This window comes from Neolamprologus multifasciatus, chromosome 1, assembly GCF_963576455.1.
Source record: "Neolamprologus multifasciatus chromosome 1, fNeoMul1.2, whole genome shotgun sequence".
In the NCBI taxonomy this organism is placed as follows: domain Eukaryota; kingdom Metazoa; phylum Chordata; class Actinopteri; order Cichliformes; family Cichlidae; genus Neolamprologus; species Neolamprologus multifasciatus.
The window spans coordinates 326,660-349,916 of record NC_140439.1 but is presented as its reverse complement, the minus strand read 5'-3'; the positions used below and the strand labels follow the sequence as shown (position 1 = coordinate 349,916).

The window sequence follows — 23,257 nt, the reverse complement described above, 5'->3', positions numbered from 1 at the left end:
CTTGGCTGTCTCTGACCACTACTGTGTGTTTTTTAACATCACCGGTTTTATTCAGCGGGAGACCTCGGTGTGAACTGTGAGGAGGCGCTATCTAACCTCTGAAGTGGCTGCAAATTTTACCAGGGTTTTAGACGAATGCCCCCCTGTGATTTTACCTGCACCCTGTGATTTTATTTTTAATCATTTTAACAGCAAATTGAAGAAAAGCCTTGACTCCGTTGCTCCACTCACCACCAAAAAGATTAACGTAAAACATGCATCACCCTGGAGAAACGAAGAAGTCAAAAAATTCGATAGAAATTGCAGGGCAGCAGAAAGGAGATGGAGGAAAAATAAAAATACAATCAACCATCAAATATTTTGCGAGCAACTTAAAATGTACAATAATACATTAAGGAATTCAAGAAATTCATACTTTGCCAAAATAATCAGTAATAACAAAAATAATCCCAAGGTCCTCTTTTCCACCATAGATCATTTATTTAACCCTGATTTTAACAGCTCCCACAGAACCCCCACAGACTTGCTCTGTGAGCAGTTTGCAGACCACTTCAGGGGAAAAGTCAGCGCCATCAGATCTGATATTTTATCTTCTCGCGATATGATTTTAAACACATCTGAGGGCTCGACTGTACCTGAGGAGACACTGGACAGCTTTGTCCTGGTTAATGCTGAGAACCTTAAGAAAGTTTTCTCCACAGTGAGACCCACCACATGTCTTTTAGATCCAATCCCTTCTTCACTCTTTAAAACACTTTATGGATTTTTTGAAGCTGAGCTTTTATACATGATGAATTGCTCTCTTCAGTTGGGTGTCTTCCCTGCTGCCTTTAAAACGGCGGTGGTGAGGCCCCTTCTGAAGAAGAGCAATTTGGATTGTAATGATTTTAATAACTACAGACCTGTATCCAACTTACCATTTTTAAGTAAAATTTTAGAAAAACTTGTTTTTACTCAGATTAATGACTTTTTGAATGATAGACAGATCCTGGAGATATTCCAGTCTGGATTTAAGGTGAACCACAGCACAGAGACTGCTCTCCTAAAGGTTTTAAATGATCTTAGATGTAACTGGGACTCCCAAAAGCTCTCAGTCCTGGTGCTACTGGATCTAAGTGCAGCCTTTGATACAGTAGACCACACTATTCTTTTAAACAGACTGAAACACATGGTGGGCCTCTCTGGTGCTGTAAACAACTGGTTCACTTCCTATCTCTCAGACAGAACTTTTATGGTGAGTATGGATACATGCTCCTCTAAGATCCATAAAATGACATGTGGTGTGCCTCAAGGGTCGGTTCTAGGCCCTGTATTTTTTAATATGCTCCCTCTCGGCGGTGTCATCAGGAGGCATGGATTGAACTTCCACAGTTACGCTGATGACACTCAGCTGTACATTTCCGTGTCTCCTGATGACACCAGACCAATGGATGCCCTTTTTAACTGTATTTTAGATATAAGATCTTGGATGGCAGAAAACTTTTTACAGCTTAACCAGGACAAAACTGAAGTTTTAATCGTCGGTCCTGAGGCTCAGAGAGAGAAACTCTTGTCTAAATTACAGGCATTTTCACTATGTCCTTCGCTACAAGTGAAAAACCTGGGTGTTGTTTTTGACTCTGAGCTTGGTTTTATCCCACATATTAAACATGTAACCAAAATTGGATTTTATCATCTAAAAAATATAGCCAGAGTCCGCCCTATTCTCTCTCGGGCCAACACGGAGATGTTGATGCATGCTTTTATTACCAGTCGCATTGATTACTGTAATGCCCTGCTCTCTGGTCTTCCTAAAAAGAATATTTCAACTTTACAACTTTTACAAAACTCTGCAGCTTGTGTGCTGACGAAGATGAAGGGGCGGGCCCACATTACACCGGTTTTAGAATCGCTGCATTGGCTCCCCATGTGTTTCAGGATCGATTTTAAAGTTCTTTTATTGGTTTTTAAATGTCTTAATGGTCTCGGGCCTTCTTATCTCTCAGTTCTGCTTTTACCATATGAACCCTCGCGGACCTTGAGGTCCTCTGGTACTGGCCTTTTGATTGTCCCTAAAGTCAGGACACATACTCACGGAGAGGCAGCTTTTCAGTGGTATGGTCCTCGTCTGTGGAACAGCCTGCCGGAGGAGCTCAGGGCCGCAGAGAACGTACATGTTTTTAAGAACAGGCTCAAGACCCACCTTTTTAATTTAGCTTTTACTTAACGTTGATTTATTTTATGCTTATTTATTCTATCCTGTTATTCTATTGTTAATTTAGGTTTTACCTAATATTTATTGATTTTATTCTTATTCATTTTTTAATCTTCTTACTCTATTTATATTTATATTTATATTGTATCCCGTTCTTATTTATTTTATCTTTTTACCCTGTATATATCATATTGTGTCATATCTCCAGTGTTTCCTCAGAGGGCGCTCTCTGCACCGGGGCTGTGATCGACCGTGGCTGCTGGGGCTCTGGGGGTCCTCTCAGCCTGGCTGGGGGGCTTCTTTGCCTCCCTCCTGCTGTGTGCCCAGCCTGGAGGCTGCGGTCTGTGACCGGCTTCCGGTGCAGACGGCTCCCTGTGATAGTGTTTCCTCCCGTGGCTCATGCGTACCCAGTCCAATTTTACTTTTTAAGTGTGCGTGTGCGTGTGTGTCGGGGGGGGGGGGGGGGAATATGTCTGCATTCACATCGCTTATGTTAATGAAAGTGTGGGGAGTGAGTTGGAGGGCGGGGTGGGGTGCTTTTAACCATGTAAACCACTTTGTGCTACATTTTGTTTTATATGAAAAGTGCTTTATAAATAAAGATTGATTGATTGATTGAAGGTGCAATAATAATTAATGTGCAATAATAACAGTGTGCAATACACATACACTTCTTCTTTTTTATTACTAAGTTAATATACTGTGTTGTGTTGTTCGTGTTGCGTTGTGATGTGTCGTGTTGTGTTATATGTAGTGCCGACGTAGGACAGTTTTCCAATTTCATTGTACTACTGTACTATGTATGACTGTGCAATGACAATAAAGAGTTATCTCATCTTATCTTTATTTTTTTTTGTAATCATACAGTAAAACATTTTAGAAAAAAAAACATGAAAACCAATGGACACTGAACAGCTAAAATATTTTCAGTCATTTAAATCAATTAAGCAGATGCAAAAGTGTTAAAGCAGAAAATTGGTGCAGTTACCTACTCTGAACCATTGCTTTGCTATTTTGCTGCAAATGGTTTGGGGAGTAACAGCCGGTTCAGCTCAATGCTGACAGTCCATCTAGATGCTCAACTTCAAGGTGGGTATCTCACTACTTTTCATATGAAAACAATCATTTGACTAGTTTAAACAATTAAGACAACAGTCACATGCTTTTCATCACAACTGCACAAATCATTTGAATGATGGCAAATGAAGGGACGAGTTACACAGGTATAAAGGAGTAAAAAGAAACTGCAACTAAAACTACTACATCATTATATTGTTTGTTCACACACAGAGTCAAATTTTAAATATCACTCAAAAACAAAAAATCATGTATAATTAGCATTAGCAATAGATTACAGTAATTGAAATGAGTGTCAACCATGTTTATGATAGGCTGTGGCACTGAACATTGGTAATTATAAAATGCAATACTTCAAAAACTTCATGCTCACAATTTTTGCTTTACAAAAGAATCTACCTGACAGTGCCCTATCAAGCAAGCAATCTGTTTAGGAAAAATGTTTCACTGTGACAACTCTGTTTTCTAAGGGTTTGCATATTTTACTTTATACTCTGCAAAAGTCTCATTAATATCCATGTGGTCCAAGCACAGATTTATTACCTTTAGAGCTAGTTTTTGTCTGTTGCTGTGGCTCAGGAGGTAGAGCAGGTCATCCACTAATCATAAGGTAAGCTGTTAAAAAGTTTAGCAAATTCCTTTAAGATCACACCTAGCCTTTGTTTAAAAAATGAGAGTAAATATACTTTTTTTTTTTTTTTTTTTTTTAAATGAAACACTCTATTTTATTGTTTTAAGATTGTGATCAGACAGTCACACACACTCCAACTTTTCAGGCATAGGAAAGACTAAAAAAAAATCTTCATTCAAAATCTTTGCAATTTTACACTGAGGACCTTAATTCTGAAATTGTTCTGCAATTTATAGAAATTGTTCTGTGCAGACTGTCTTTACTGCTGATAAACTCTTGTTTTCCAAGTATATTTACAATAACCATTGGTTAAGAATTCTGTTTGAAATATTTTGTTTATAATCATCATTATTTTGACATTCAAGCCATTTTGTTTGACAAGTGTGAAGACATAATTGCAAATATTTACTCCATAATCTTCAGTTAATCAGTGTGCTCTTTAAAAAAAATATGTATACATTTCAGCCACACCAAAGGAAAGCAGACCCTTTATTTTAGGCTACAGCTGCTATTGCCATGTTTGCTAATTTTGGATCATTTAGAATACAAAATCATGAGGAATCAAACCCATAATGTAATTATTATATATATGTCTTTGAAAATTTTCAATAAACCCCCAAAATATTGGCTCAGACCACTTTCTTTGCAGAATTAGAGATTGCAAGGGCAGAGTTTTATATTTAGCCATCATATTTTTTTACATGTTATTCAAACTTATAACCATGAGATTAGTATTACAGATCTCACTTTAACATAAATTACTAAATGTGTCGTCCTACCACAAAAAACATAAATAAATAACAGGTTATGGAAAACCCCTTCTGATTAGCACATACGGATGTTTTCAAATCTGAGCTGGATATTGTAGGGTTAGGTCATGACATTACTATTTAGAACATTATTATTATTACTATTTAACCTTTAACTTATTCTGGCAGGCTAATAGTTCTAAACGGGAGAGTATAGAAGATGTGTGCTTGCTGTGCTTGGAGTTCTAAAGCCAGTGCTGTTTTTCTTTTCCTGTGTCTTAGTGCCTATAGGGTTAACTCTTGTTCTTGCGAATCCTTCTTCGGGTTTATTTTATCAGGTGATGTCAGGTGCGTGCAGGATAAAACAACACACTGAGCTGCAGACAAGAAAAAATTGTGTTTGAAATTCAAAGGAGTTAAACCATGCTCATGTGATTCTTTTTTTTTTTTTGTTCTTCTAGTTTAAACAGTGGAAAGGCCTACAGTAGGGTGCTACATCTAGCCTCAATAGAATAGGCTCCAGCTCCCCGCGACCCTGATGAAGGATAAGCGGAAGAGAATTGATTGAAGAATGGTTTTGTGAAACCAGATGCTTAAGCACATCTTACACAAAAACGTACCTTCCACAGTTTGTACAGTGTACCTAAAGACGACCTGGGGCATTCTAGTGTATTTTTTTCTCTGCATCTCTGTACTATTGTAGTGTCTTTACCTTACAATATAAAGTGCCTTGAGGTACCTGTTTTTGTGATTTGGTGCTACATAAATAAAACAGAATTAAATATAATGCACACCATGAAATCACAACATGAAGTCACAACACAACTGATTCCAGAAGCTGGATGGAATGAACCATTTCTAAACAACTGCAGATTCCAGGATCATCAGTTTAAACAACTGCACACAAGTTATTCAGACATGTAGTCACTTTGGGTCTTCTTTCGGAACGTGTTACTGTTACTACCCCAAAGCCTGCCATTACCTGGAAACTGCTGAAATACCAGCATCACTGTCCACAGTGAAGCTAGTTTTACACCGCCATGGACTAAGTGTGCGCCAAGAGAGAAAGAAGAATCTGTTCTAAAATTGACACCTTCAAAGTCAGCTGAAATCCCACATGGATGGAAAAAAAACCTTTGGGAAAAAAGTTCTATGGTTGGATCAGAAAAAGCTTATTTGGTCACAATGACAAGATGTATGTTTGGCGGAGTAAAAGTGAGGCTTTCAAATTTAAGAACATTATACCAATTGTCGAGCATGATGGTGGCAACATGATCTAATGCTGTTCTTATCTCAGTGGTGCTGATATATTGCAAAGATGTTAGAATAATGAAGGACTACCTCCAAGTTCTTCAACTTACAGTTAAAACTGCAGTTACAGTTAAAAATTTGAAATAATTGGACCTTTAAACGGGACAATGGTCCCAAACATCAAAACTGGGGTTTGGGATAAAGCAGGATAATATTAAGCTTTCCGAAAAAAAAAATGAAGATATTAAACCAGAGTTATGCCAGAAGCTTGTTGATGACCATCATAACCTTCTGGTCAAGTTGCAACTTGCTAAAGGGTCATTTAACCAAATATTTATCTATAATTTTGATCATATGTGGATCAGAGAGAATCCAAAATAAATTCAAACTTGTGCACCCAAGTCTTATTTTTTTAAAGTCACTAAGATGGATGCTGTACAATCCCATGATCCCATAAAAAAATTCAAATGAATCATTAAAACAGAAAGTACACCATGACGTTCATGCCCATGATAAGTAAACTCTTGAGCACAAATGTATGCATTTGAGAAATTCAAGTGGTTTGTCTTTTGTAAATTTTGTAAATTATTTTTGGGACCACCCTAATGGTGATGATTTTAGAGATGTTGAGGGCCCTACTTCCTATAGCACATAAAATATTTTCTCTCTGCACAGTCTCTGTTCTCCATACTGCCTGTGCTGTTTGTGGATAAGACTCCACAGTGCTGTACCATTGGGGGGCAGAGGGGCAGGTCAGAGTACAACATATCTGCGCCATTTACCCACAGCCATTTACCAGCCAGGAAACGCAGACCTGTCCACACCTAGGGGGGAAAAGCAGGTAGTGAAAATACATGGATATATTCATAGTCAATAATTCCACCGATTGTGGCAACAGAAAAATCTCTTGCAGCTGAAAAAGCATTTTCCATAATATGCTATTAAAGTGTTATAAATGGCAAAAGACTGCAAATAAGGTTAAATATGGCCACGAAATCATTTATACAAATAGCCAGAATATGCTACTATTCTGGACTATACATATCTTGTATGGATTTCGCTTTTGATTCTGATTGATTTGATTCTTCAGTGGTTAGATGTTGGCTGCATGTTCTCATTCTAACCAACAACATGAAAGCAAATCTCATGTAAACATTTCATACATGAGTCACTGAATTTGAACCCACCTCTTCAGCATTGGCCTCCACCAACTTTTCCATTACATAATCGTAGTCTTCAGGCTGTATGGTGACCAAGTCGTAGCTTGTGGGTGAACTGAGTGCTCTGCAATGTTCCAGTGCCTCCTCCCAGGTTTTGTTCTCCTCTACGAGAACTAGGTTATCCTCCTCTACGAGAACTAGGTTATCCTCCTCTACGAGACTTAGGTTGTCCTGTCCTGTCCAGTCCTGTCCAGCCCTGTAGCAAAGGAAGGGAAACCGAGAGGAGCAGTCTTGGGTAGTCATGTTTTTGCTGAGAGACGAGATGGAGACACAGTTTTTACTGTTACTCGGCTCATCCGGTGCCCAGTTTGTGTAGTTTGACAAGCCTGCACTCCATTTCCACGTTTGCCCTGCAGAACACAATGAATTTTTTCCACACATAGATAAGGTTAATATATGTTTACTGTTTCTCAAGTAATCAATCTGTTTCACCACCTGCTTTAAGGCTAAAATGGGCAGGGAAAAAATGCCCAACTCTACAGATTTGAATAAGTTAGTTAGCTTAATTACCAGATTACTTAGTAATAGTACTTAATAATTTATCATAAACTAAACAATCATGAATCTCACTTGTAAGACATGCTTAAGGATGGAGATTTTGCAAGCTATTATATTTTCAGCTACTGATATTGACTTAAACTGTGAAAAAAAAAGCAAAGTAAAAAAAAAAGTCAGTGACTGAGTTATGGAACTACATTTTAGTTTACAAAACTGTAACAGAAGTGTTTGTCTTTACCATCTCTCTGGAGTCCAATCCAGATGGGAAAGTCCTGATCACCAAGTAATGAATTCAGTTGGTCATCGTCTGACAAAGTTAGCAGACCACCTTTGTTCTTCTTCTCCTTGCAGTATTTATGAGCATCATCACATTTCATTGGCTGAGTTATAAGTTCAGTTGAACCTTCACATATGAAGAAGAATTTTTTGTCGCATTCAGCTCTATGAACCCTTTCAAGAGAAAAAATCAATACAACATGAAAGAATCTGATGCATTTAAAACTTAAAACTTAAGAGTCGCACTGTTATCTGAAGTATCTGGAGACACTGCGGCTCTCCAGCCTAAGTCAGGAAATGTGGCTAACTGGCAGCAGATTGTGGTTCTCTCAGCTAAAGGGAGTGGTTGAGAAAAATGAATCAAATTGTCCAGCTGTGTTATAGGACTTATTGGTCGTGTAGTGACGCAAAAAATTTCCAGTGGTTCTGTTTATTACCCACTTCTTACTAGAAAACAAAAACTGAAGAGCACATCAAAGTCTCTTTTAAAGTTAGCACACACACCAATTTCATATAACAGATTTTTCAAAGTTTGTCCAAATACAGCCATTAATGTAAATCTAAAAGCTGTAACTTATTTGTAAATATTTACTAAAAATGCAAAAAGTATTTTTTTTAACACGTCTTTAAACAAGAATTATCAACAACAATCTCACATACCTGCCACTGACAGAATGAATAGCACCACATGTTCTTTTTTTATCTGGATGACGTCTCCTGAACAAGTCCAATAAATTCTTGTTTGACCAACAGACCCATGCATAATATTCCCTCAAGTCCATCGCATCTGCATCGGATTTTGTATAGATGGTAGCCAAATCAGTCTGGCCGTAAAGTCTGTTGGAGGGGAGAGAAAGTTTGTAGTGATCGCTCAGAAAAAGTTATTTTCTATTGCCTATTCCTTTGCTTATCCCCCCCGCCCCCCATCTGAAGTCTAAATTTTTGCATACCTCAAGTTTAACTGTAGCTGGTGTTGTACTACAAGTGTAATACTCTTCCCTCCCTCGGCTAAGGTATTTTGTGTTTAATGTAAGAAAAAATGCACCATTAGTGATGTTTTTAGCCATTGAGCAAATAAATGACCAGAGGTATCATTTTATATTGTAAAGTCTACATTGAGGATTTTGATAGTGATAATGAATATTAGCGCATTGAGGTTTTGATTGAAGCTTTAAAGTGGAAATGAAACACCAAATGTATAAAGGGTATTTACACCATGGAAACCTGCTCTCAATAACTCCCATAGATGTAACTCTGTGAAGCTGGATTTAAGAAATAAGGGCTTAAAGTTTTAAAAACATGTTTAGCACCATCTTCTGTCAGTACAGAATATTTCGTCACCGTGTTGGTTGGTGTCAGTTGACTTACATTAGTTTGTGTTAGTTAACTAGTAAAAGAAACTCAGTAAAAACTAGGGACACTAAAACTAAAAAAATAGTTTAAGGGGATCATTTTTATGCTGCTCGTGGCTGCAACAATGATTTTTAGTTTAAGAAAGCGAGGATATACTGTCCTCTTTAACTGTCTCTTAAGCACTGAGTATTCCCTTGTTGTTTAGCTAGCTGCACTGATATGGAAAAATTTACCTGTTAGCCATAATGTTCGGGCTTGTAAAACGCTTTACAAATTAGCAGGGTGTGGAGGAGAGCCCGTTTGAGCTAGGTGACAGGCAGCTCATCAGGCCAACAAGCTGGAGTCAGGAATCAATTTTCACAGGCATTGTGGTGCAATCTGCTGATGTGATCAGCGCTATTTTATATAGTAAAATCTTTACCCCACCCCGAAGCATATCCAAACAGTTTCCAACATAACAGCTTACTACATGCACACCAAACATAACATGTTCCTTACCAAAGCACAATCGGGAATCCCAGTAAAAATATGTGCAATGGGGAGGGGGGAAAATGCAGCCCCTTGCTAACACTTGCTTTGCCAGCTTTGCAGATTCAATTCAATTCAATTCAATTCAATTCAATTCAATTCAATTTTATTTATATAGTGCCATATCACAACAACAGTCACCTCAAGGCACTTCATATTGTACAGTATATCCTATAATAATATATACAGAGAAAAACCCAGCAATCATATAATCCCCTATGAGCAAGCACTTGGCAACAGTGGGAAGAAAAACTCCCTTTTCACAGGAAGTAAGCTCCGGAAGAACCAGGCTCAGGGAGGGGCGGCCATATGCTGCGACCGGTTGGGGTGAGAGAAGGAAAACAAGATAAAGATATGCTGTGGAAGAGAAACAGAGATTAATAACAGGTACGGTTCAATGCAGAGATTTCTATTTACACATAGTGAGTGAGAAAGGTGACTGGAAAGGAAAAACTCAATGCATCATGGGAATCCCCCCAGAGCCTACGTCTATTGCATCATAACTAAGGGAGGATTCAGGGTCACTTGGTCCAGCCCTAACTATATGCTTTAGCAAAAAGGAGCATTTTAAGCCTAAACTTAAAAGTAGAGATACGCTGTGTCCCAATTCGGGGTATGCACGCTTGAAGTATGCATTTTAAGTGCGGTTACGTCACCGCCACGCGACGACGGCTGTCCCAATTAGAAGTGTACTTCAAATGCATACTCCAAATGCGCCGTCGATTTCCCCAAATATCAAGCGTGGTCCGGTGCACGCTTCGTGGTCCCATATATCCCACAAGTCATAGCGCGGCGGTGGGTGTGGATAATTTTGCCGCAAAATACGGCAGAAGGGAGCGGCCGAAAAGTGAACTGTCAAAAGTAAGTACTGAATATGACGTCACTTATTCATGTGCGAATGTTTAATAATGAAGAACATTAAAACATTGCTGTTGGCCACATGTCAGCAAAGTTATGTGACACTAGTGATGTTTGTACTTTCAGCATTAACTTGGTTTTAAAGCCTCTACTTCTAAATATACATATAGTCGACCTTAATCTTACAGAGAATCTGATGATTTTATGGATAATTAAAGTCAGTCATATATCCACAAACACAACAAGCTGAAAGTCAGTGATATATATATATATATATATATATATATATATATATATATATATATAATCTGACAATACTATAATATTGGCCATATTATATTTACATTACCACAGTGAGATGACTTTAGTCTCATGAACAACATTAACTAATTATTATTTACTAGCTAATCTTAAATGACTGTTCAGTACAGAAATGAAGCCCTTGAATCATGTTTTACAGTCCTGTGGTCTCAGCCTTTGATACTCAACTAATCAAAGTGATGTCATGACAAACATGAATGACCAACAAAACATTTTTCTCCTTCATTTCTGTCAAACAAAGCTGTATATAACGTGTCTCGCGGTTAGTATCATGGTTGCTAGGCAACCTGAACAGCGCGACGAAGCATATACCGTCCCATTTCACAAGCCTCTCACTTCCGCAATTCCCGTACTTATAGTACGCACCGTAGTAGTACGCGTAGTGTGCGTACTTCAAGCGTGCATATCCCCGAATTGGGACACAGCAATAGTGTCTGTCTCCCGAATCCAAACTGGAAGCTGGTTCCACAGAAGAGGGAACTTTCGAATGCCTGAAAACTGAAGGCTCTACCTCGCATTCTACTTTTAAATACTCTAAGAACAACAAGTAAGTCTGTGTGAGAGCGAAGTGCTCTAATAGGGTGATATGGTACTACAAGGCAGGGCTGAACTGGGACAAAAAATCGGCCCGGGCATTTTGACTAGAGACCGGCCCACCATGGTATTATAGGAAAAACCATAAATCCTTTGAATGAAAACAAACGCTGTTGTCACAGTGATGTACACTGTCTTGTTGGTATATATGCATCAGTCTAATAAACTTAAACCTACTCCATCCTCCCAATTCTGGTATTCTAAACAGTGCCCAAAAGTAGACTGCTTGGTCGAGTTAACTTCCTGAACTATCTACAACACATGGTGAAAACCTGAAATTAAGACAGAGAAGACTAGAGGTGAGACATGATCATTACTGATTACTGATGACAGATTTACATATATTTTCATAAACAATTAATTTACCACATCAATAAACAGCATGGCAGGGCAAAATATATTTTCTAACATGGCAACCTTTAATAAGTGAAAGGAGATAGAAAGACAGGTGAGAAAGAATAAAACTTGATCGACTTTTTGATGGCATTTTACACATAGTACTGATACAGAATCTAGAAAATGTGGGAAAATACTGGCATCATATACAGTACTTAGCTACTTCTGAAGAAATTATGATGGGACCCTAAAAAAAATTACTATGTACAATAATGGATTTCTATACATTTTACATCAGATGAAAACGTTTGTTGTAAGATTCATATAATTATTAGATAAAAGCGAGACATTTTAAATGAGAATAAGAAAGTATTTCTTTGTGCCCTCCTCTCCCTGTTAATGCCCTACCTGCCCCCCTGGCAGAACTTTGCTAGACCCGCTCCTGCACAGTTACCAATAGGAAGCCAATGAAGGGAAGCCAATACAGGAGAAATATGCTCTCTCTTTCTAATCATTGTCAGGACTCTTGCTGCTGCATTTTGGATTAATTGAAGGCTTTTCATGGAGTTTTTAGGATTTCCTGATAATAATGAAATTACAGTAGTCCAGCCTGGAAGTAATAAATGATGTTGGTACTTCTGGCCTAAGGAGGGAAAACACCATGAAAAGCTGCTGTGTCCAGCTTGTTGAGCTGGTGTTTCAAACAGGCTCCCCTCCACACTGTCCTCACTTATAAAGTGCTTTACAAACACAAACATTACAGCTAACAGGTGGATTTTCTTGTTTTAGTGCAGCTAGATAAACAACTTACTGCCAAAGAGACAGACAAATTGGGCAGTACATCCTCGGTTTCTTAACATTAAACAAATTTTTGCAGTACAAAAAGAGATCCTCTTAGATTCATTCTTAGTTTTTGGTTCTGTTACTAGTTAGGTAACACAAACTAAAGTAAGTGTATTGACCGCAACAACTAATCAACTCCGTAGTTGTTACGTACTGACAGAAGATGGTGCTAAACAGGTTTAAAAAACTTTAAGCACTTTTTTCCTAAATCCAACAACACAGAGTTACATCTATATCAGTTTTTGAGAGCACAGCTCCATGGTGTAAATTAGGCCTTATACATTTAGTGTTTCATTTCCACTAAGCATTATTGCTTTCTTCTTGTTCTGATGAAGTGAAATATTTTCCATTGTTCCCAATGCTGTATCACAAAGTGTTATATTAGCTTAAGAGCTTTAAAATGCATCACTATAAATGAAAGCCTACCCTCTGCAGTATCCCTGGGCCTCCTGCCAAGTGTAATATCTTTGGATATAAAGATATTCTCTTGGCAACACTGATGATGATGGCGTCGTGATGATGAGGAGAATAAAGGTTCCACACAAGATGGTCTTCAATGCCAGCCAAATTCTTTTGTATCGAGAGCATTAAGACACTTTTACTTAAATAGATGGATAGTTCTTTTCTATATGAGCAGTTAATATGAAGAGCAGCAATAATCTTAGTGTTCAGTTGGTGCACATACCTGCTCTTATGCATCATGTTCCCTTTTTTGCAGAGTGTGATGCTCAAGTGTTTACGAAGAAATACCTGCTGCTGCCCGGTGAGCTACCAACATCCAACTGAGTGTTTCACTGCTTAAATTTCATATACAAGAACGCTGAGTTGACTAACAGAAATGTAAATGTCTGCCAAACATCAGCCTTCAGTCAGTGCATATGCAGAAGGCATTTGACTGTTGTCAAATGAAGGAAAGATTTACATAAAGACAAACGTCTTGCAAAAGAAAACAGGCAAGTTGACAAAAAAATAGTCTTTGCGTCATCAGCTGTGGGATTGATGATGCAAAGATAAGACATTTCTCTGAAAATTGGATCTTGAGGGAAAAAAAATACATTACATGTACCTGTGAAATAAAAATCCAGAAAGCCAATCTGGGAAAAAGACAAGCCATTGGAAGCAGTGGGATCATCAGTTCAATGATTTGCTGGGAAGCCTTTTGGGCATTATACTCAGAATGAATAAGTAACCCTAAGTTAGTTATCATAAGTGAGCTTTACTTAGTTTTTTTTTTTTTTGAGGCAATGAGTCTGCATAATTTGTTTAACTTCTGGGAACTATTTAGATTTTAGTCAAAGGAGCTTGCAAAGAAAAGGGTCTGGACTTCTTTAAGTTACTTGAAGACGTTTCACCTCTCATCCGAGAGGCTTCTTCAGTTCTAAGGTCAAATGGTGGAGAGTCCCAGATATTGCCCCACCTGGCCCCACCTTATCAAGGTGGGGCCAGGTGGGGCCTTATTTAGATTTTACAGTGTACCACTTATAAGTACCACTCATCTAAAGTAGCCTGTTTCAGCAGGCTACTGCACACTGCAGTCTTTGATCAAGGGTTGTAACTCCGAAATGACAACACAGGCACGGCTTCTTCAAGACGGGCGCTTTGCTGCATTTATTGAACGCCGTGAAAACTACAAACATAAAACACAAAGGCTTTAAGCGCTTCAGTCTATCAAAAGTAACACTTATGCTTTAACAACAAAAAATTACCTCGTGGCCGCCTGCCACTTCGGAGGTCCTAGAAGAATACCTTTACAGTCTTGTTCATTCTAAATTAAAACATAAAATAATTAGAACACCATACATTACAAATATTCACAATATTACAATACAGTTATGGCAAATGACAAATACCTTGTACAGCTGGTAGACTAACCAGGCCTTTGCAGATAGCTCGCTGAACTCCTTAGCGTGATTATTAAACGTGGGCTCACAGCCTATACTATCACGCCCAAACCTCGCGATAACAGCGGTGTAACAAAACTTGTTCTTTGTGCCAAGATAAACACACCTTTACAATATTGACCACAGAAATGTACAAGCAAGAACATTTTAACTGCTGGAACCATCTATTAAACTTCTTTATACATAAGCCATTTCTGTGACACTTACACTCCCACCAAAATCACTCATTGTTTGCAATGTGATTTTCTAATGAGTGTCAACATTAGAGTCTGGTTCACTTTGCATGTCAGTCTCCAGTAAAGTCACTACCTTGTGAATAGGTCTTTCCAGATATATCAGCCTTGTCCGTGGTTTTCCCCTGTCAAAGGTGGTTTCACTGGTCTTGAGCTTCACCTTTCGAACCTTGCCATCTGGGCTCTCTATAGCCTCTACTATTAGAGCAAGTTTCCATTTACATCTTGGAGCATTATCATCCTGCAGTATCACAATGTCATTTACTCGCAGGTTTCGTGAGACGTTCTGCCACTTCTGTCGCCGCTGGAGATTTAACAGATACTCTCGCCTCCACCTTTGCCAAAACTCATTTGCTAGAAATTGTACTCTTTTCCATCTTTTGTTCAAGTACAAATCCTTTCTGCAAAACTCTCCTGGAGGTGGAAGAATAACCGAAGATTTCATCGTTAATATGTGATTGGGAGTTAATGGCTCTGGTCCCAAGGGATCTTTGAGATACTCAACACTTAAAGGTCTGCTGTTAATGATGGCCATTGTCTCGTAAAGCAGTGTTCTTAGACTAGCTGTATCGAGTCTGTTTGAGAACTTGTCCAGCATCACTGTCAGTACACTTCGTACTGTTTGAATTTGACGTTCCCAGACGCCCCCCATGTGGCTAGCTGCTGGAACGTTCACCACAAATTCACAACCCATAGCTCTTTGTGGTTCTTGATCCATATCCTTCAGTAGCTCCAAAAGTTCTCTTTTGGCACCCATAAAGTTTGTCCCTTGGTCGCATCTTAATTGCCGGACAGGACCTCTTATGGCTATAAGAACTCGAAGAGCGTTCATGAAGACATTTGTCGATAAGTCATCTAGTGTTTCAATGTGCACAGCTCGTGAACATAAACACGTGAACAATAGTCCATACCTTTTGACTTCCTTTCTTCCTTCCTTCACCATGAATGGCCCGAAACAGTCGACGCCACAATACGTGAAAGGAGGTGCCGTTTCTGTTCTCACTTCTGGCAAATCTGACATCTGTTGGACATTTGTAGCCTTTCTGTATCTTCTGCACTTAACACAATGGTAAATGTGTGAAGAAACAACACTCCCACATCCTAAAATCCATTAAAAGCCATTTGCCCGCAATTCATTTATTGTCATCCCTCTTCCCTGGTGATGTACACGTTCATGGTAGTGTTTGACGAGTAGGGCTGACACATGGGACTCCTTGGGGAGAATTGCAGGGTGTTTTACGTCATAGTGTAAAGCTGATTGAGATAATCTTCCTCCCACCCTGAGAACATCCAACTTGTCCAAAAAGGCATTTAACTGTCTTTAGTCTGCTGCGCTTGTGCAGAGAATTTTCTCCTTGAGATCTGATCTTCTATATTTCCTCAGTAAAGACGTGTCTTTGCACTAGCTTGATGATGAATAATTCTGTGTCTTTTCTTTCTTCAAGATCTGTCACTTTGTTCGTTCTTTGTTGAACACCCTTGTACTCTGATGAATCGCCTGAGCCTGGCAATGGCCTTGATAGTTCTCGACCAACTGGAGAACTTCTTTAAACGCTCTAGCACTGGGTTTGCTTCCTTCGAATGTACAGTGTGCGTATAGTCTTTACGGACTTCAGGATCCATTTCTTCAACCTCTCCCACCATTTCCTCTTTGACTGGAAGATCTTGTTTCCAAAGAAAATCGGGACCTTTCAACCAGTTTGAATCTTTCAGCTGAGTAGCATTTAAACCTCTTGAGGCCTGATCAGCTGGATTTTCCTCTGAGCTGACATGCTGCCATTTCCCAGGACTTGTGCTTTGTCTTATTCGTTGAATTCGATTGGCGACAAATGTGTGAAATCTTTTAGCATCATTGTTTATGTATGCTAATACGACTTGTGAATCTGTCCAATAATATTCCTGTAGATTTTGGATGTCTGGTTCTCGTTTGATCACATCTGCGATGCGAACTGAAGTCACGGTCGATGACACTTCGAGCCTTGGGATGGTTGTTTGCTTAAAAGGCGTAACTCTTGCCTTGCCCATGACGAGTGCACAACTGACCTGTCCTTCTCTACCTTTTGCTCTGAGGTATGAACATGCGCCATAACCACTGAGGCTCGCATCCGAGAAACTGTGCAATTCGTACTGCACAATGTCAGCATCTTGTGAGTAGCTTCGTGGGATCTTCAGAGCTGCCAACTTGGGCAGGTCTCTCAACCATGCTTCCCATTGTGGTAGAATGTGATCTGGGAGATCCTCGTCCCAATTAACTTTGTCCTTGCACAACGTTTGGAGTATTTGCTTTCCAATTAATATGAATGGGGCAACGAACCCAAGGGGGTCAAAGACTGAAGCAACAATCGAGAGCACCCCTCTCCTTGTCAATGGGTTGTCTTTAACTTGGACTCTGAATTGGAATTCATCTGCCTCTATGCACCATTGTACTCCAAGTGCACGTTCAATGTGGAGTTCTCCAAGAGCCATGTTTTTGGCTTTAGCTCGTTCCTCTTGGGGAATAGCTGCAAGCACTTCTTTATCGTTTGACACAAACTTATGCAGATGTAGGTTGCCTGTTTTACAAAGTGCCCTTGACTCGTTTACCAACTGTATGGCTTCGACTGTTGATGTCACACTAGCGAGTCCATCATCAACGTAAAAACCTCTTTGGATGAACTCAATAGTCTCTTCGCTGAATCTGTTTCTACCTTGAGAAGCAATATGTTTGAGTCCGAAATTGCAGCATCCGGGAGATGAAGCTGCTCCGAAAAGATGCACTCTCATCCACTGAAGGCTCAGAGTTTAAATCACCTTTGTCCCACCAAAGAAATCTGAAATAGTCTTGATGCTCCTTGATGACGTGGAATTGGTGGAACATCCTCTCCACGTCACACATGATGGTGATGGGGCCCTTTCTGAACCGACATAACACTCCAATCAGTGCATTGGTAAGATCTGGTCCAGTCAGAAGGTGATCGTTAAGAGATGTCCCCTGGAAACGGGCCGAACAATCAAAAACCACACGTATCTTCTCAGGCTTGTGGGGGTGGTAGACTCCATGGTGCGGTATATACCATGCTGCCTCATTATCCAGTTCTTGCTCTGGGACCTTCTCTGTGTCTCCACGGGCTATAATGTCGTCCATGAATTTGACGTAATCTTCATAGTATTTCTTATCTCTTCTGAGCCGACGTTCCAACGAAGACAGTCTATGCTCAGCGCATTGTTTGTTGTTTGGAAGATTTGGGTTGTCGGTTTTGAATGGCAATGGGAGTTCATAGTGACCGTTTTCCTTTTGCCTTATGCCCTTGGTCACCTTTGACATGAACAAAATGTCTTCCTGAGAGACTGGATTGTCATCTGTTGCATGCTCAGAGAAATCAGATCCCAAAGCCTTTATCACATCAGCTGGACCCACTTCCTTCACTTGAGTTCTGCATACAAAATGCACTTCTGGCCTGAGTTCAACTGCTTGTTGAACTGCAGGAGTAACTTCTCGAACAATGATTCTGTGGCTTATGCCAATATCATCATTGTGATTTTGAACTTCAGATGTACAATCAACTATGCTCCAGCCGAGATCAGTTAGCTGTGCGTAAGGCTGATTCTCCTCACCTGCAATGACTTCCCGTGGAAGAAGGGCTTGCTGACAGTTATAGCCGAGAAGCAGACCAACTTCACATTCAAGCATTGGAGGTAACCTATCTGCCAGCCTTTCGAGGTGAGGCCAATTCAAAGCAGTTTCAGACGTCGGGATGTGTGATCTGTTCACAGGGATGAACTCCCTTGTATAGACTGGTGGCAATGTAATTCTCTTTTCCTGCTTGTAGCCTCTAACTTGAAGATTTACCAGTTTCTCACATTGTATGACTGGTGACTTGGCGGACATGGTCGATAGTCTTAGATGAGCCTTACTCTTATCTGTGTTGAGATCCTGGGCTACTTCATCCAAGATAAAGGATGTATTGCTCTGAGAATCGAGGAGGGCATATACTAGAACTTCTCTGTCTGGGTGATTTTTTTGACGAAACCCAGACAGGTAGAATGGAGGATGTCAGTGTGCTCGAAGTTACTTAAGTTACTCTATTAGAGATTGCAGTTGCTGGTTCATCTCCTTCGTCCTTGTCTTGAGAGTTATCATTCGTTGCAGGCATTATCCTTTTACGCTCTACAAACTTGTCATCATGCAGACACGTGGGATGCTTCTTCTGGCATTTCTCACACGTATTCCTTTTATCACACTTCTTAGAATGATGTCCCCCCTTTAAACATCCAAAACACAGCCTTTCTGCTTGTACAAACTTGACATGATCCTGGACTGATTTTTCCATGAATTTGAAGCATTTATCCAGAGTGTGAGCATTTCTTTTGCAGTAAAGGCAGGTCATAGGATTTACGTGACTTGAGTTGGTTAAGTCACTTGAAGTTGTCATCAATGTTTTAGTTTGAACGACTTGGCTCCGTGAGTGTTTGGGTTTACCGATTTCCAAACCCTTGAGTGCTTGCATTGAAGCTATGGGGTCACATGCTAAGTCTGCTTCAGTAGATACAAAATCTGTAAACATGTGAAATGATGGATACTCTCCATTAAGGGTTTTTCTTATTTTCATCGCTGCGCGATTCCATCTTGTTGTCAACCAGTCTGGAAATTTCAGCAAGAGTTTCTGAATTTCCATACAGTCAATGAGAACCTCTAATGTCTTTATGTGTGGCATCGCAGCTTCACAACTTCTAAGGAAGTCAGCAAACTCTCTCAACTCACTTCCATCCTTGGAGCTTATTTTAGGCCAACTGTGAAGTTTGTCTCTGAAGCATTTTCCTATAGTGAACAGATCTCCAAAGCGCCTTTCCAGCACTTCCCAAGCTGCATCATACGCTTCATCTGTACCCACTAGGAGAAATCCTTCAACCACTCTCTTTGCGGGTCCACCAAGGTACTTCCTGAGATAATAGAGTCTTTCGTTCTTTGGAATGTTTTTTCTTTCAATCAAGGTCTCAAATGACAACTGCCAGTCCTTAAACTTTAAAGGGTCACCAGTGAACAGTGCAGGTTCCGGAGTTGGAAGACGATTAGCACTTATTGCGGCTGCTAGTATGCCGACTAGATCCAAGTTTGGCTGTGGATGAGTTGCTGATGCGGCAGCTTGTGTTGCTTTAGGGATAAATGGCGGACTTGATGCGTTAACTGCTTGGCCTGTGGTGCCCTTAGGTTGCACACCAGGATTTTGTTGGGCTTGGTTTATGACTGTGGGAGTATGTGGAACCAATGCAGGGCTTGTGGCATTATGGGCTTGGGTTGTATTTGGAGCTTGAGAGGGAACTTGTGGTGGAGCAGGGATTGCTGAGGTTTCGCTCTCAGTTTTGGTACTGCGCACTAAACTACACCTTTCAGAAATACTTTCAGCTTCTGCATAAACCTTTACTTTAGCTCTTGCAGCATTAAATTTTTTAACCTCTTCCAAGCGTTCAATCTTTCTGCGCTGCTCCTCCATTATTTGTTGCCTTTCCAAGTTTTCAAGTTCCAACTTTTTTAGTTCAGCTGCTTCCCTTTCTTGATCCTCCATTACTGCTAATATTTCTTGACACGCAGCTGCCTCTGCTTCTATTCTTTTGATTGTTTGTGAGTATGACTGGCTTGAACCACTTTTAGACCTTTGTGATTTTGACCTTGATTTAGTACTTTCAGATCCTAAGCATGATCCAACATCTGGCCATGGCTCTTCATCACCATCTGCAAGGTAAGTGTTTTTCAGCTCTTCTGACAATGAACGAGGAAAGTGATGTACATGCATCCACTTTGCGTCTTTCATCTGCATCGGGAGTTTGTATTTGCCGTATTTGTTCATAAATGGTTTGTACATCTTTGCAGGCAACATTTACATTGTTGATGAGCTCATTCAATTCAATCTCGGAAACTTCATTTCTTAATATTACTTTGCTCAATCTTGCTTCATATCTCCATTTTTCAAAAACAACGGCATATCTGTGTTGGAGGCCTTTGAGTTTCTTCTCTTGAAGCTCTTTACCTCTTTCTGTTAATGTTCTTACTCTTTCGCTTTTACGAACAGTCTGTAGTTCTGTAATTTGTTCATCATCATTTTCTTCCACTTCGGTAAGTGGTACAGCATGGTGCTCTTTGAGATCTTTGTCAACCATCTCGGGAGTCTAGTTAAGCATTGAGCGCACTGTGTTCAGATTTCAAATACTGTATACTTTAAGTGCACCTTTTCTTAAAGGACCTTGTAAACTTCACTCAAACTTTGACCTTAAGCAAGCACACAGAACTATTCACCAAACTACAAAGCATCACCTTGAAGTACAGTAGAAATTAAATAAACTTTGACAAATGTGTTATAGAAACTTATTGTGGCTCTTTAAACTTGACTTAAACCACTATTATTCTACGTTTAACACTGTCCTTTATTAATTTCCACCTTACTCCAGTTGTATAACGTTGTTGCTGCTGTGCTTGGCTGCTTGAGAACGGTGAGCTTATGCAATGGCGCCCTCTTGTGTCGCTCCACTTCACTGTCACTCTCTGCAGCTGCAGTCTTCGTAATTAGCTTCTCATCGGCACTGGCTAGGGCGAGTTTTCACTGTAACTCCGAAATGACAACACAGGCACGGCTTCTTAAAGACGGGTGCTTTATTATTATTATTATTTATTGAACGCCGTGAAAACTACAAACATAAAACACAAAGGCTTTAAGCGCTTCAGTCTATCAAAAGTAACACTTATGCTTTAACAACAAAAAATTACCTCGTGGGCGCCTGCCATGTGATTGTCAGCAGTTTAACCTCTCTCCATTTGTGTGTGTATGAGCTTTGGGGAAGACAAATTATTTGTAAGAAGATGGATTCATAAATTTAGATAATGAACAGTGCAGCAGATGGATCTTTTATAGTATATGTTTTATTATGCTAATGTTTAAATGCACATTTCCCCCTTTAACTGAAATCACATAGGAAATAAACACTGACTCATATCTGGAACAAAACGCAGTTATTTGTTGCAAACCAACAGCACCTCAGTTAATTAAACTGAATTCTACACTTCAAAATGAGTTTTATTACAAAGCATTTTCTTTAAAATAATATTTAGTACCAAATTGAATTCCTTGTAAATATCTTACCAGTTCTAACAGTACACTGGAGTTATGAGTCAATTCATTCCTCATATTAAGGTTGCATTCCATTTACCTAGGTGGGACATGCTCTTCTCCAGCTGCTTTAAGGATTCTCCTGCCAACGTGTGGCTCTCATCCTCAAGCTGCCATTGGCCATCTAAAGTAAGGTGCCAAAAACATGACTTCCTCTTGCCATCTCTGCACAGCTGGTTGCATGTTTTGCGGAAACTGCTATTGAAGCACAAGTTTTTTGGATGGTGTTCTTCCAGCCACCTGGAGCCGTCTGAAAAAATGGGAAGTGCTCTCTGGGAAAGTATTAAACATCAGAAAAGCTAATACCTCAGAGACAGTGCAGCAGTTTTATCCAGTGTAAACATCTTTTTGGAATGAAAAGGGACCCATCTGACATTTTGAAAGACCTAATCATTCCTGATAGTAGTGAAGGAACCTCATGGGCAATTAGACAATCAAATCCTAACCTGGTGAAATTGTAAATCTGCTTTGAGGCTCCCAGTATGGCTGCTCTTGAGTGCCAAGGCAATGAGAATGCAGTAATTCACTGGTGGATGAGGCCAGCAGCCTGGATTAAGAGGCTTATTGTCCTGAAATTTTTAAACACTTTCTGATTTTAATTCATCATTTGGACAAAAGCCTGTCTGAGGAAAAAAGGTTCTTGAGGACTTTTCAAAAAGGCGAGTTTTCCTTCATTGGGATGCAGGCAAATAAAATAAAATCACACACATCAGTGTCTAAAGCAATCCAATGTGCCTCCCAAACTGGCCTGTTGAGGTATAAACTGACTATTTCCATTTCGCATGCACAATGAGAAAATACACACTGTCTTACCTTCAGATTGATTCACTGCTTCTGTCCCAGTCAGTCAGACTGACAGAGCAGTGAGAGTCAAAGAGTTGTGCTTTGGTTTTAAGCTGTAAGGTCATAGCTGAATGCATTTCAATGGTTTGATTCCTCTCAGTCCAACGGGAAGCTGCAGACTGTCTATACAGCAGCTGGAGCTAAACAGCTGGATTGGACACAATTAATCTTAATAGAATGTAGCCTGTGATGATTGGACACATTTAAGTCTACAGTTAACATTAATTTTCATTTAGGTGTACAAACTGAAAGTAACGACATCTTCCAGATGGTCTAGGTTTTATAGGTATAAAAGAAATCCTTTCACATTCTTAGAGCATCGCCACCACGACCTAAGGAGCACTGACACATTGAGCTAAGGATCCCGATGCCTCAACCTAAGGAACTCAGGATGACATCGGCATCAAACATG

General features: G+C 39.7%; 3 protein-coding genes across 3 annotated transcripts; all 3 read right to left on the bottom strand.

Moving 5' to 3' along the window:
• Positions 1 to 5,339: 5,339 nt before the first annotated feature.
• LOC146525039 (secretory phospholipase A2 receptor-like) lies at positions 5,340 to 13,676 on the bottom strand. Its single transcript, XM_085163982.1, has 6 exons — positions 13,415 to 13,676; positions 13,156 to 13,299; positions 8,557 to 8,733; positions 7,859 to 8,070; positions 7,090 to 7,472; positions 5,340 to 6,726 (listed from the first exon to the last, which is right to left on the bottom strand). The coding sequence occupies exons 1-6, from the start codon at positions 13,429 to 13,431 to the stop codon at positions 6,538 to 6,540; spliced, it is 1,122 nt and encodes a 373-aa protein (XP_085020108.1). The 5' UTR covers positions 13,432 to 13,676; the 3' UTR covers positions 5,340 to 6,537.
• A 2,330-nt stretch (positions 13,677 to 16,006) lies between these two features.
• LOC146525038 (uncharacterized) lies at positions 16,007 to 21,259 on the bottom strand. The gene is given in 4 exon segments (XM_085160278.1): positions 16,007 to 16,076; positions 17,665 to 18,812; positions 18,925 to 20,581; positions 20,583 to 21,259. Coding segments are annotated over 4 exon segments (3,291 nt in total). The 5' UTR covers positions 20,999 to 21,259.
• LOC146525037 (forkhead box protein N5-like) lies at positions 21,255 to 22,945 on the bottom strand. The gene is given in 6 exon segments (XM_085160269.1): positions 21,255 to 22,219; positions 22,222 to 22,274; positions 22,449 to 22,469; positions 22,471 to 22,571; positions 22,711 to 22,718; positions 22,832 to 22,945. Coding segments are annotated over 6 exon segments (477 nt in total). The 5' UTR covers positions 22,923 to 22,945; the 3' UTR covers positions 21,255 to 22,016.
• Between the last annotated feature and the right edge of the window lie 312 nt (positions 22,946 to 23,257).